The sequence below is a fragment of the Nothobranchius furzeri genome, chromosome 5 (assembly GCF_043380555.1).
Source record: "Nothobranchius furzeri strain GRZ-AD chromosome 5, NfurGRZ-RIMD1, whole genome shotgun sequence".
Taxonomy (NCBI): domain Eukaryota; kingdom Metazoa; phylum Chordata; class Actinopteri; order Cyprinodontiformes; family Nothobranchiidae; genus Nothobranchius; species Nothobranchius furzeri.
Window position 1 is genome coordinate 59,120,098 of NC_091745.1, and position 14,236 is coordinate 59,134,333.

Sequence of the window (14,236 nt, forward strand, 5' to 3'; positions counted from 1 at the left end):
GCATAATATATAAAACATAATCAGAAAATAGCTTTTACCTTCTCATAGACTTCCATTCTTTTTCTTCTTTTTTTGCAGAAGGCCCATGGTACGGAAGTAGATCACAACATGCCCAATGGGTTAAAAGTTGTATATCGCTTTGGACAAAAGTGATTGTCAAATAAAAAAACAGATGATGTGACTAAGGCTCCCTGTTTCATTAAGCAGCAAACTATCGTCCCCCTCTGAGGGCAGGCTGTCCTCCTGTTACCAACAGATCAGCTGCTTTTAGGAGTTTTGTAAGGAAAATGTAAACACTGACCTGAATTGCTGTACATTAATCTCAGAGAACAAAGTAAGGAATCTTGGTGTTATCTTTGACCAGGACATGTCATTCAAATCCCAAGTTAAACAGGTTTGTAGTATTTCCTTTTTCCACCTTCGGAATATTGCTAAGATTAGAAGCATCCTTTCCAGGAGTGATGCTGAAAAACTAGTTCATGCATTTATTACATTAAGACTGGATTACTGTAATTCATTACTCTCAGGAAGTCCACAGAATGTAGTTAAAAGTCTTCAGCTTGTCCAAAATGCTGCAGCTAGAATTCTGATGAGAATTATAAAGAGAGATCATGTCTCTCCTGTCTTAGCTTCCCTACATTGGCTACCTGTTAAATTCAGAATAGATTTTAAGATCCTTCTTCTCACATATAAAGCTCTTAATAATCAAGCTCCATCATACATCAGTAATCTGATTGTTCCATATGTTCCTAACCGAGCACTTCGCTGTCAGACTGCAGGTTTACTGGTGGTTCCCAGAATATCTAAAATTAGGATGGGAGGCAGATCTTTTAGTTTTCAGGCTCCTCTCCTGTGGAACCAGCTCCCAGCTTTAGTCTGTGAGGCAGACACCTTGTCTACTTTTAAGACTAGGCTTAAAACATTTTTATTTTATAGGGCCTATGGTTAAAATCTGATGTTAGCCTAAATCTGGACAAGTGGGGGAGTAGAGGGATGTGGAGTGTACAGTCGGTAAAGACGGCTCTCCCTTGCCCTGCCTCCAACATGCCTCCATCTAAAAAGGCTAGGTTATCCAGAGTTATCTCTGTAGTTATGCTGCTATAGGCTTAGACTGCTGGAGGATACACTGACCACTTTTCACAATCTATTACTCCCTTCTACAATCTGCTCTTTAACTGTATTATTTCCTGCTATTTCAGCTGTTAACTTTATTTTTTCTCTAAGTGTTTTTCTCCCCAGAAGAAGCTAAAATGATGTTCTGCTGAGCTGTGGTGGCCTCATGGAGGGGGCCATCGACTAGCACACTGCTGCTAACCACTAAAACATTCTCCCTCTCCTGATAATAACTTTTTGCTTTCTTTGACATTGAATGTGCTACTACTAGTTTACCCGTTTAATTATAGATCCACTAGGATGAATACAATAAAGTTTATATCTCGCCAAATAGAACATTTACTAAGAAATCACAATGCAACCATAGACACATTACTTTGTGTGTGTGTGTGTGTGTGTGTGTGTGTGTGTGTGTGTGTGTGTGTGTGTGTGTGTGTGTGTGTGTGTGTGTGTGTGTGTGTGTGTGTGTGTGTGTGTTCTGTCTTCTCGATCCCCAGTGAGTCATGGTGGATGGCTGCTTATACTGAGCCAGGATCCTCTGGAGGATTCTTCCTGTTAAAAGGAAGTTTTCCTCTCCACTGTCGCTTTATACTTGCTTAGTATGAGGATTGCTGTAAAGACTTGATGCAATTTGCTGGGTTCCTTAAATAGGAAACATTATTTCTGATTGGCTTAATGAACTGACCTGGATTGGAATGTTTATTATGTGAAGTGCCTTGAGACGACTCGTCGTGATTTGGTGCTATATAAATAAAATTGAATTGAATTAAACTTATGAAATGTTTCTTATAAAAGAAGCGTATAGACTAAACACATATGTGCCTTACCTGGGTGCAAGATAAAAGAAAAATACCAAATCTTCACTATTCTGCCCAGCTGTGTGCAGCAAGTCTGTTCCTAACCTAGACCAATGAAAACTAGTGTAAAACAGGTCTAATTCAGAGTTAGTTAAACGATACATGCTACACTGAGATGTAATAATAGCACTAAAATATGCCGGTCCTTGTGCTTTTAGTTATCTACATTATTATCATTAGAGTCTTTAACTCATAAATTAGATGGTGCCTAACCCAACCAACCATACCAGTCTATTCCTAACCTTAACTAAAACTTAATTCACACCACACAACTAAAACTAACCAGTGGAGTTCTGTAACATTGTCCTAAAGTGAGGACCAGCAAATGTCCTCACTTTGCTACTAATGTCCTCAGTTTGCAGGTAAAAAACTAGTTTTGGTCCTCACTTTGATGTTTATGTATTTAGCAGACGCTTTTGTCCAAAGCGACTTACAGGTGATAATGAAGCCAGCAGGTTGCCCTTGAGGCTAACAACAAACACTATTCAATCAATCCTAGGAGGCAGTGAGGCAGCATAATGAGTCATAATAATAATGAATGAAAGAGGGAAGTGAACAAGGAGTGGACAGCAGAGTGTGGGACGGGTGCAGTGAGGGTCCTAGTTTAGAAGATGCTCTCTGAAGAGCTGAGTCTTCAGGAGTTTCTTGAAAATTGACAAGGAAGCCTCTGTTCTGGTAGGTGTTGGTAGGTCATTCCACATCTGTGGAACGACACATTAAGAGTCTGGATTGTCCTGAGTATGGTGTAGGCACTGCTAGCCGTCAATCCCTTGATGACTGGAGCAGCCGGGCCATGACGTAAGCCTTTGTAAGAAGATTCAGGTAGATGGGAGCTGTGCCATCCAGGACTTTGTATGCTAGCGTTAGCAATTTGAATTTGATGCGTGCTGCTAGCGGTAGCCATTGGAGCTCAATGAACAGAGGGGTGCCACGTGCTCTTTTAGGCTGATTGACGACCAGATGTGCCGCTGCATTCTGGACCATTTTGAAGAGGTCTCATAGTTCAGGATGGAAGACCAGTTAGAAGGGCATTGCAGTAGTCAAGGCGAAAGATGATTGTAGATTGCACCAGGAGCTGGGTGGCATGTTGTGTTAGGTACAGTCTGATCTTTCGTATGTTATACAGCGTGAAGCGGCATGAACGAGCAAGAGAGGCAACGTGATGTATAGACCGGTACACACACACACACACACACAACTGCCCGTCCTCTTCCTTGCTCCGCCTTGTGTGCTTGTTTAGGCCGTCTGACTGTGGGAGCAGCTGTCTAAACTAGTGAGGGAAGGTCTGTCTGCACCTAAGGATTCTGCACTAGACAAAAAACTAAAACATTGTTTTAACATTCTGTGTGAAATAAATCAAAGTTTCAGGTTAACATGTTAGGAAAATCAGAATCATTCTTGTAAGCCTACATTCTTTAAAGTTTTGTACATTCACCTCACATGAAAAAGCCACCGAATTCAAACGTTAATTCCTGTTTTCAGAGTTAGCTGTGATCTCATCAACTTAAACCAATAATACAACCATTTCTTGTTATTATGTGTGTGAATATAAAGTTACAGCGGTCAGTAACTCATATCATGCTTTTCTGTGTTTACTATAGATGTTCAACAGATGGTGCTGGTTAAAGAAGAAGCTTCTGGAGATCAGAGTCCTGGTGTGGATCAGCAGGACCCAGAACACCCCCACATAAAGGTGGAACAGAAGGAACTCTGGACCAGTCTGGAGGGAGAGCAGCTCCATTTGAATGTGACTGATACCACAAGGATTTTATTCACTGCAGTTTCTATAAAGAGTGAGGATGATGAAGAGAAACCTCTTTTCTCACAGCTTCATCAGCAGCAAATGGAAGACAGAGATGTTCCAACCAGTAACACAGCTGACCCGATTACAGCAGAAACTAGCAGGAACCCAGATCTAAACCCTCATGAACAGACACACGATTCTTCAGAGACAGAAGTTAGTGAGGATGATGAAGTGAATCTAGACTCTGAGCCATCAGTCTGGGCCTGAAACTGGAGATGGAGACAATGACTGGAATGAGAGCAGGTCTTCTCAGTCAGATGTCAAGACAGTCAACAAATGCTTTAGCTGCCCTGAATGTGGTCAAGTTTTTCCACAAGTGGTCTCTTCAGAAACGCGTGAGAGTGACAAGTCATTCAGCAATAAAATCTTCAGGCTGTTTGGTTGAGAAATGTGTTGGAATGAAGTAACATGTAGACTCATGCAGGAAAGTCCAGACAGAACCAAAATCATTCAGTTGTTGTGACGACTGTGGAAAAATATTTAGTCATAAGACATTTTTAAACAGTCACTTGATCATCCACACAGGACTAAAACCTTTTTCTTGTGAAGTCTGTGGACAAAGATTTAGTGTAAATTCAAATTTAAACAGACATATGAGTCCACACATGACTATCCTTGTAATTATCACATATTTGTTGTTTATTCTGTGGTTCCAGGTTTGGTTTCTGAATGAATCAACGCAAAAAGTAAACTTTACTGTTGCAGCAAATTAGGAGAAATTTTGCCAACTCTGAATCCACCATGAAGTCAATTTGGTCCAAACTCCTCCACCTTTGAAGAGCCTTTAATGTTTGTCCTTGTTTTATTTTTCATGTTGTCCTTCAGTTTTTGGGAAGGATGGTATGGCTTCTTAGGTTTACAAGAAATTCCTGATCAAAGGCCCAAAAGGGGCGTGGTCAACTTCTGCGCTTGTCGATTTTAGTGGAAAATTAAGAAAAAATAATTATACATTAATCTAAAATTATTATTGGTCACTTTAGTGTCATTCTGTTGTGGGCTTGTGTTGGACACAGGGAAGGAGATCTTCAAGATAAAAAGTAGGCAACCACTGACCTAGACTTTTCAAACCCAGACCAGACTTTTCTACACTGATAACAGATTCCGTCAGTCATATATTGGGATATGTAAAACTATAATTTGGTTTTTGAAAACTGTGTTTTTCATTTCTTTCACAAATGTGGGAATTAATCTGTTAAAATGTACAACATGTTGAAATTGATCTTGCTTGGTTGGGCAGCACCCCTAAACCTCTGATGCTAGAATCACCCCTGTTCAGATTGGGATGAGGTTGTTTTCTCTTCACCCAGTTTTGAGCGTTCATGTTTAAGCGATTTTCTCATTGTGTCCCATGTTGCAAGTCAAACTTAGACTTAATGGTACATATCGAGTTTTACAATTTCTGTAATTGTTCTGTACACAGCACGCTACTGGCTTGAAATTAAATGAAATAAATTTTATAAGTGAGGCTGCGCAGTGGCGCAGTGGTTAGAGCTGTTGCCTTGCAGCAAGAAGGTCCTGGGTTCGCTTCCCGGCCTGGGATCTTTCTGCATGTTCTCCCTGTGCATGCGTGGGTTCTCTCCGGGTACTCCGGCTTCCTCCCACAGTCCAAAAACATGACTGTTAGGTTAATTGGTCTGTCTAAATTGTCCTTAGGTGTGTGTGTGTGTGTGTTGCCCTGCGATGGACTGACTCTCTGTCCAGGGTGTACCCCGCCTGATTGCCCATCGACCGCTGGAGAAATCAACCCTGTTGAACACCACGAGCCAGGAGCTGAAGCAGCCAGCCCAGGTCATAAAGCTGACTGTTGGGGGTCGGACCCCAGGGCCTGGACTGAACGTACTTTAACAAATTAAAAAAGCTAAAAATATAAATGTATTTGAAGAATGTTTTTGATTTAACACTTTGAAAGTCACAATCTAATTAACCTAGTTAGTCTGGAGACTTTTATTCTGAAGGAAATGTTTGGGTCTTCTTAGGACAGATTAGCAGCAGCAGCAGCAGCTTCACCTCAGCTTTTATTGGTGTTTTCTTACAAAAAACAACATTTGCAACTGAAATCAGATTAATATAAATTACAACAATAAACACAAACATCTGTTTTAAATTCACTCTTCTGCTCTCACTTAAAATAAAATAAAAAACCACCAGAATCTACATTTTTACTGTGAGTGAGTCGCTGCTCTCATTCTGCAAAAGAACCCCTCTCAGGTTCTAGTCCAGTTTTTGTTGATCCTAAAGTCCCGTCCTAATAATAGGTATCAAGTACTGAGCTGTTATCAGGGCTTGGCACCCCCAGGGATCAGGAGGAGGTGAGGAGGCCACAAAGAAATAAGGAAACAGAGACCAGGAGGAGGCCCAGAGACATTTTCTCTTCTTGACCATTTGATTAAAAACTGAATAAAAACATTTTTCTGTTGTTCTGTGACAGTTTAGAAGTTACTGAGGGTTTCAGATATCACGGTGTCCTGCGGGTGTCCAAGTGTGCTGCGGGTGTGGAGGACTAACGGGATTTGCTTCTGACACATCGATGAACTCTAGACACTAAGACCCAGCAGAAGTTCTGATCAGACTGTTGCTCATGAAAAATGTCTATATGCGACCCGAGGAAGTTCCTTCCTCAGATGTTCTGACCCCCAGACAGCAGCAGGTAGTTGGTCTTTATTGTCTTTGAACCTGGTTCCTCTGGATGGTACTGACCCACACTTTCCTTCTATCCTTAAAAGCACCACAGCAGATCTGAGGTCAGTCTGTTCACCAGAACCTCAGCACTCCAGAGGAGGGTGGAAGCTGCGCCTGCAGTCGATGGCCTTAGGGCTGGGGGGCTGAGCTCGCTTCCTGTGAAGCTCGTCTCGACTCAGAGAGCTGCAGAGCCGCGTGTACGCCGCCTTGTACTTCTTGTCAAAGGCCACTGCAGAGGGATGGGGGCGTGGTTTACAGATAAACACAGTGTTCAGGTCAACATTCCCATCATGATGTTCTTGACACTGATCAGTGCTGTCTTTATAACTCTACGTTATAAGGTTAAGTGAAGCCTACCTGGAGTTTTTAGGACTGAAAACTATTAATCATGCTACATTCAGGTGCAGCTCAAAAACACGGGGCTGTTTCCTGCCACCTCTGCAGAGGACTTCCTGTCATGTGACCGTTTCATAAAACAAGTCTTACCAACATGGTCTTTTCCCATCGCCGCCAGCGTGAGGAACAGGAACTCTCTGTACAGACTCCTTTCAACCACAGAACACAGAACAACTGGATCAGAACAAAGACCCAAACAAAGATTGGGCTCAGACGTTCCAGCAAAGTTCTAGGTCTCCGCGTAACCATGGTGACCTATGCTCACCTCTGGATCTGGGAAGAAGCGGACTGCTTGGCCAGTGTGTCCAGGAGGAGCGTGACGGCCTTGTGCACCTCGTTCATGCCCACACAGCGCAGCACCTCCTCCAGGAAGGCCAGCGTGAACGGGTGGTTGTGGTGCCGCCAGCTGTAGTTCCTCATTGGGACGCCACCTAGTGGAGGAACAGGTTAAGGCAGCTGCAGAAGTTACATCACCTCTCCTGATACAGGTTGACAGAAATCATAATTTAATTAAATTTGTTCTTATACTTACGTATTCATTCACCCGTCAACCTATTTACTTTTTTCTGATACTTATATACTTAGTAGTGATAATGCTATAATAACCATCATCATCATCATCATTATTGTTATGATGGTAATTTTTACAGCATTTTATGTTTTTTAATGTTTTTTCTTTATCTTTTACAATTCTCCTTATATTTAATTACCATTTAAGTGTCTTAATGGACTTGGGCCTTCTTATCTTTCAGAACTGCTTTTACCGTATGAACCCACGCGGTCTCTGCTCTCCTCTGGCAGCCGTCTCCTTGTCATCCCTAAAGTCAGAACTCATATTCACGGCGAAGCGTCCTTCCAGTACTACGATCCTCGCCTCTGGAACGAGCTGCCAGGGGACCTCAGAGCCGCAGAGAACATTCATGTTTCTAAAAACAGGCTCAAGACCCATCTTTTTAGCTTAGCTTTTAACTGATTACTATCACTTTTTAAATAAATTAATTAATTAGGTTATTTATTTATTTATTTTATGTATTCTTTTTTAAACCGAGTTTATATATATATATATATATATATATATATATATATATATATATATATATATATATATATATATATATATATATATAGTAAACCATAGATTTATGATCGACATTATATTAATATCTATATAACTTTTTATATTACAATTTTCTTTTTATCTCTTATTTTATATTTTAACCTTAATTTAACCTTTTTCCAGAGTTTCCTCTGTAGGAGCCCTCTGCCCCGGGGGCGGTGGTCAGCTGTGGTGGCCTGGGTGCTTTCCAAGTGTGCCTAGGTGGAGGTGGGGGTCTCCGCCCTCCCTGCCCTGGGCGCCCTGTTTCGGTGCCTTGGCTGCTGCTGTGCTTCTGCTGCTGTCGGGGCGGATGGCTTCCCTGATGGTGTTTCCTTATCTTAGCTGGACTGGCTCATCTAAACTCAGTCCATTGTGTTTTGAGTGTTGTGAAGGGCTTTTTATTGTCAGACTGTTTCTAAATTCTGGGGATGGGAGGGAATGTGGGTATGCGGGGCCTTTTGAATTTGTTAAGCACTTTGAGTTCCATTCATTGTATGATTAAGTGCTATATAAATAAAGTTTGATTTGATTTGAATTTATTTATTTACCGTCTAATCATTCATTGGGTTACAAGAGCTTAGCCTAACTCTTCAGCTGACATGTTGGTAAATATTAAAGTAAATTGTGAAAAATGCGCTTAACCTGGATTTGAAGAAAATCCTGAATCAAACTGAAATAGCAAGAATAATCACTATTTAGTTTTTTCCATAAATTGTTCAGCGCTACTACACTGAACTCTTTAGTTTATTAGCTTTGTTTCGACTAGATGAGCTTTTCCTATGTTTAAATAGTTTTCTTGTCGACAACAGTAAGCATTCCAACTGAACTGGTCTAGAATTGCGACGTTCCTCAGAGTGACTTTTAGCATACTAGATCCAGGACTTTAACAGTTCTACTCACTGTGGATCCTCCAGAGGACATAGAGGGGGGGCCACTGGTCCGTGTCAGGGGTCAGGGTGTCCCAGAGGAGCCGGACCCTCACAGAGGAGTTCTCTGACTGACAAACATCAACACATTCAGACTAAAGATTGACCAGTTGAAACAGAACCACCCCAACGAGTCACTGGATGCAGGTGAAAACCAAAGCGAGTGTAGAACCAGTCCCAGAACCGGGCTGGGCTCACCTGAGAAAACTGGCTGACCAGTGGTGAGCTCCTGACCAGCTGCAGCAGGTTACTGGGTAGACCAAGTCGCTGAAAGTACCAGACCAGGTTCCAGAAGATGATGGAGTGGCTGTCCAGGAACTGAGGTTGGCCAAGAACCGCATCACCTTCGTTCTCCAGCAGGCTCTCCAGCTCCTTCCTCAGAACCAGGGGGCTCAGGTAGGCCACCGTCACCTGAGGAGTCCCGCCTACCGACGACACCTGAGGGAGGGGGCAGAACCTGTTAGTGAGATGATAGACAGGAAGCGTGGGGACTGCAAGTTAGGAGCGTTACCGTGGTGATTCTGCTGGTCTCTGAGTAGCTGCTGGTCTCGGAGCTGGAGTCGTTGCTGAGCCCGTTACACTGGTGCTGCCGGGAGGCCTCTGGACCACTGGGGGGCCTCACAGCGCTCTCCACTTCATCCTCCAGGTTCAGGTTACAGCGCTCCACACTAAGGAACGGTACATGTGGGTCAAAGGGTTCTACTGACTTGTAACAGAACCAAGCTGCACACAAAGGTCCAACAGCCCTGTTCTGATCTGAGTCCTTACCTGCTGACAGGTCCGAGGTCACAGACCTCAGCATTCAGGAACGGCACAAAGGAAGTGCGACAGAATGGACAGGACGAGTTCAGGTTGGAGTCATCCGATGTCCATCCCGCCATGATCTCCTCGTCATAGACCAGCGAGTTACAGCCGCGGCACAGCGAGCAGCTGGACATCAGAACCTGGACACCAGGGTCATCAGCACACATCTGGGCCAATAAAGAACCACCTTCCCCAGTCACAATTTCTTTACCTCTATATCCGCCCCTTCCTGGTTAGCATCCCACGACCTGCGCGGACGAAAGACAGAGGTGGGCGTGTCTGTCAGGTCCAGGTCGCTTCCTAGAGACAGGGAGCTCTAAGGAGAGATGACAGGACATTGATGACACATCTGCTGTAATGCGGTTCCTGTTCATCAACACTAGGATGAAGTCACCTCTGATGTAGCGTTCACCAAACGATCTTTGGCCTTCAGCAGAGTTTCAGCTACATGAGATTTCTTGGTTTGTCTCTGCTCTGATACTCTTCGTCCAATCCGTCCCCCTCCTCCCCCCGGCCGTCGGTTGTCCACGCTGGCGGCTCGGCGTGCAGAAGCTCTGTGTCTGGTTGGTGTGAGGAGCTGCTGCAGCTTCCCTGCCAGACCTCCTCGACTTGGTGATGCCACATTATTGTAGTTCTCGTCCACAACCTTGTTTCTGCTGGTAGAGTCTCGTGTTCCCTCAGACCTACAGTTGGGTAACAAACTTCATCAGATCAGCTGAGAACACACCTGTACCACAAACTAACAAACAAACTGACCTGCTGCCTCTGGTCTCTGGCTGACATCTGCAGTCCAGCTCAGAGTCCGCCGACTCAGCGCACTCTGTGTAAAAGGTGGACAGGCAAACCTGGCTACGCTGGACCAGAGTCCCGCCAAGAACTGCCGGAGATGGGCTGGAGGTATCTCGTCGGGCCAGGGGGGGGCGACGAGAGGCAGAAGCCCCATTTGTCCCTGTGTGAGAGGAAGCTGTTCTCTGACTGGTTCTTGTTCCTGAGGGAAAGAAAGGATGAGATGCACACAAGTAAATACAAAGGTACACACACATACACACTTTCATATATATATATATATATATATATATATATATACACACACATATATATATATATATATACATATACACTAACCCTAAAAGTATACATCAGCAAGACAAGACATAAAAAAATATGTCTTAAAAAAGATCAGTGAAGAGCTCCACTTATCACTGATGGGCAACAAATTAATTCAATCATCCAACCTGTACTCCCTAGTCTCCTGCAGTACCCTATAGTACTTTCGTACTCTGTTGTACCATGTAGTTCCTTGAGGTACTCTGAAGTCCCCTCTCGTCTCCTGTAGTACTTACCATTCCCAGGTGTCTTCATGCTGCTAAGGCTGCTGCTTTTTACCAATGACCCGCTCAGTGATTCGTGACTCGAGCTGTCACTCAGACCGCTCCAACTAGACTGACGAATCAGAGTGGAGTATGGGCGGAGCTTCGGGTCAGGCTCCATCGCAGCTTCTTGAACAGAAAGAAACAGAATCATCTTCCTGCAGTATGGGGTCATTACGCTATAGAAAGTATCCCTGATAGAATCCAACCACAGCGAAGGAAGAGCTAATTAATTATTTCCTGAAACTTTGCTGACCTCCACGGGAGCCCATTGAGTCACTCTTCTGCCGCCGTCTGATTGGTCGTCTGAACTGGGCCACAGCCAGTACGACATTCCGCAGCTTTGCCCAGCGGAGACGCCCACCCTGATTGGTTGAAGGCCATTTGCTCTCCAGCACAGCCTGAGGAGAGAGAAGATCTAACCCTATAGTAACCATTACAAAAACATAAAAACCTTTCTGAAACATTGGCTTGAATCTACAGCCTGAAGCTCAAAACAGGCTTCATGCAGGAGGGGATGCCATCATCATACTTGAGGAGGGAAAGGTGTGTGTGTGTGTGTGTGTGTGTGTGTGTGTGTGTCGGAGACCTTGTTGTAGTATCCGTAGGTGATGGTGTTGGGTGTGATTCCAGCTTTCTTCATCTCCAGCAGGACTCGGACAGCGAGGACAGGCTGACCATACTGACCACACATCTGCATTAGGATCCGATAGCACACCTGAGACACACACACACGCACGCACGCACGCACACGCACGCACGCACGCACGCACGCACGCACACACACACACACACACACACACACACACACACACACACACACACACACACACACACACACACACACACACACCTTAAGATGACCTCACTTTAGACTGGCTCTCCTATCCACCTTTTTCCTGGGTCAGCTCATGTAGAGAGTCACATGGCTCAGAGACATGTTGCACTGATCGTGGTTGTACGAACAACCAGAGAAAGTTAAACTAGAAGAGAGGTGTTTGGATCATGTAGCTCGGACTACGAGAGAGTGTGCATGCATTCCACTTTCGCTGTACATCAGTGCATGAGAATCCGGTCTTTCCCTGTCTGACTGCATTCTCAACCTGGATTTTTTTTAATACACACATCAATTTGAGATCTTAAAAATAATGTAACTAAATTATGCTTTTAACAAGCAGTCAAATAATTAAAATAGAGCTCAGTGTTTAACATTAGACATTATCAAATGCATGGAAAATGCTTGCTGTTGATCTGGCAGTATTCTGTTAGCTTCAGCTTAGCATAAACAATGTAAGTGAATGGTAACAGCTAGCATTTCAATCATTCAAACTCAAGAAGACACCAACTCTGTAAACTCAAATGCGTGGCCATTAGGCTATACTTGGTACAGTTCCTGAAGAAACAGGGCAGTAAGTTGCACAAAAAATGGCTGACTAGATGAAATTTGAAACAGATGTATTTTGGGGCCACTGTGTCCTTGCACCTTGCAGCAGAGGCTTACAGCGGTGCTTTGTTGTAATATAGTCACAAGTCAAAATTGATTCCTTCATGTTAATTGTTATTTTCATTAAAAGTCAATTGAGGTCACCAAGAAAAATTTGGGTAATTTCAAGACTTTTTCACACTACATGCTAGCTGTTGCCATTCACTTACATCGTTTGTGCTAAGCTAAAGCTAACAAGAATACTGCCAAATAAGGAGAATGATTGGGTTGGTTACAAAATATTTTTTCCCCCACTAATCTAACTCTGGGCAATATGGCAACAGACTAAATTTCACTCGAGGTGAAATATCCCTTTAAGACTTTGACTCAGCTCTATGTGTGCTTTTAAGTAAATAAGACTGAGTTCTACCCCTTTATGACCAACCGTATTACTATGTACATACCGATAAGCCTAGCAGATTTTAAGATCGCTTAATGCCTCACCGTAGAGTGTAAAAGAGTTAAGAAAGTAGCCAAAACGCTACTGTATGTTAGCTTTTGCCAAACTGTCATATCATTCTCCCAACCCTCTAGTGCAGTAGGCAGAGGGATTATAACTAGTGATGCAACCGATATAAAAGTTTTGGGCCGATACCAATATTAAGATCCCTGTTATGGCCAATAGCCGATACCAATACACTGACAATAACGCTTCTAAAATCAGCAGATTTTGTGTAGAATCAAAATAATTAAAGCTGAATTTACGTTATTGTGTACACACAACACACACATTTACTCTTCTGGGATGATTACAATCACTGTCACATGACTAAACAAATACACCCCCCACCCTCTGAAACAGGCAAACAAATGGAGCAAAGATGGAAAAAATATCGGTTGTTAATATCAGCCCGGTTTTATTTATCGGACCGATACGTTAAAAAATGACTAACATCGGCCAATACCAATATTGATCCATCCTTAATTGTAACGGTGTCCTGTTTGAACTGTGGCAGTCAGCGTCCCCACATAGTTTGCTTCTCTAAAAAGTCATTAAAAAGTGGATTAGCGCAAACGGATCGCATAATCCATCTATGGTCTTCATGTAAACAAAAGGTGGACCAGAAGTCATCGCATATTTCACACAAGGGCTCAATGGGGGCTAGGGATAAGGTGAATACAATCAAAGACATGAGCTGGAATGTGCTTCAGAGGAATGAACTCTGGTGGGTCAGGCTCAAGCTGGACCCTGAAGCCAGATGAGATTGGTCTTACCTCGTCTGGCAGCATCACCTTCCGTGTCTCCATGTGTTTGAGGACATCGTAGGCCGTGTGGAGGGCACGGACTTTGGAGCTCTCAGCCCGGACAAAGGTGGGCAGATAGATGAACCAGAGTCCGTAGCAGTGGCCCAGCAAACACTTGGACCACATATCCGGAACCGCCGAGTACTTCTGAGCTCGTTTCTGGGCCAACTTGATCTCCTGCAGAGAAATGATTTATCTTAAAGAGCTAATTGCAAGTTAGAGACTCCCATGAACCAATGTTTAGAGAAACATAATAGAAACTTGCTTAAAAAAAATCACACATACATAAATTATTTAGACTTTTAGAGTCATTTTGTGAGAAAAACGTATTATTCATTTATTTATTTTTGCCAAACCATGTGGCGTCAGCAAAGGGAGTCCTGTTAGCTTAACCCAGAGAAAAATATGGATTCCAATGCCGGCTCTGACACAGAGGAAACTTTAAATGTTTATAATCAAATAC

The 14,236-nt window shown here is 43.4% G+C and overlaps 1 protein-coding gene across 2 annotated transcripts in view; it reads right to left on the bottom strand.

The window, feature by feature from the left end:
* Positions 1 to 6,117: 6,117 nt before the first annotated feature.
* dennd4b (DENN/MADD domain containing 4B) overlaps positions 6,118 to 14,236 on the bottom strand; it is a 30,300-nt gene continuing 22,181 nt past the window's right edge. The window contains exons 17-30 of one of the 2 annotated variants that reach the window (XM_015949578.3): positions 13,744 to 13,950; positions 11,635 to 11,763; positions 11,302 to 11,446; positions 11,019 to 11,171; positions 10,432 to 10,663; positions 10,070 to 10,358; positions 9,887 to 9,991; positions 9,640 to 9,815; positions 9,383 to 9,539; positions 9,070 to 9,309; positions 8,846 to 8,942; positions 7,115 to 7,280; positions 6,940 to 6,998; positions 6,118 to 6,682 (exon numbers count right to left, since the gene is read on the bottom strand). In XM_015949578.3, the coding sequence (XP_015805064.1) occupies positions 6,537 to 6,682; positions 6,940 to 6,998; positions 7,115 to 7,280; positions 8,846 to 8,942; positions 9,070 to 9,309; positions 9,383 to 9,539; positions 9,640 to 9,815; positions 9,887 to 9,991; positions 10,070 to 10,358; positions 10,432 to 10,663; positions 11,019 to 11,171; positions 11,302 to 11,446; positions 11,635 to 11,763; positions 13,744 to 13,950 (2,301 nt within the window). In that variant the 3' untranslated portion in view covers positions 6,118 to 6,536. Of the gene's footprint in view, positions 6,683 to 6,939; positions 6,999 to 7,114; positions 7,281 to 8,845; positions 8,943 to 9,069; positions 9,310 to 9,382; positions 9,540 to 9,639; positions 9,816 to 9,886; positions 9,992 to 10,069; positions 10,359 to 10,431; positions 10,664 to 11,018; positions 11,175 to 11,301; positions 11,447 to 11,634; positions 11,764 to 13,743; positions 13,951 to 14,236 lie in introns of both variants that reach the window. The other variant, XM_015949576.3, reaches the window with a different exon arrangement.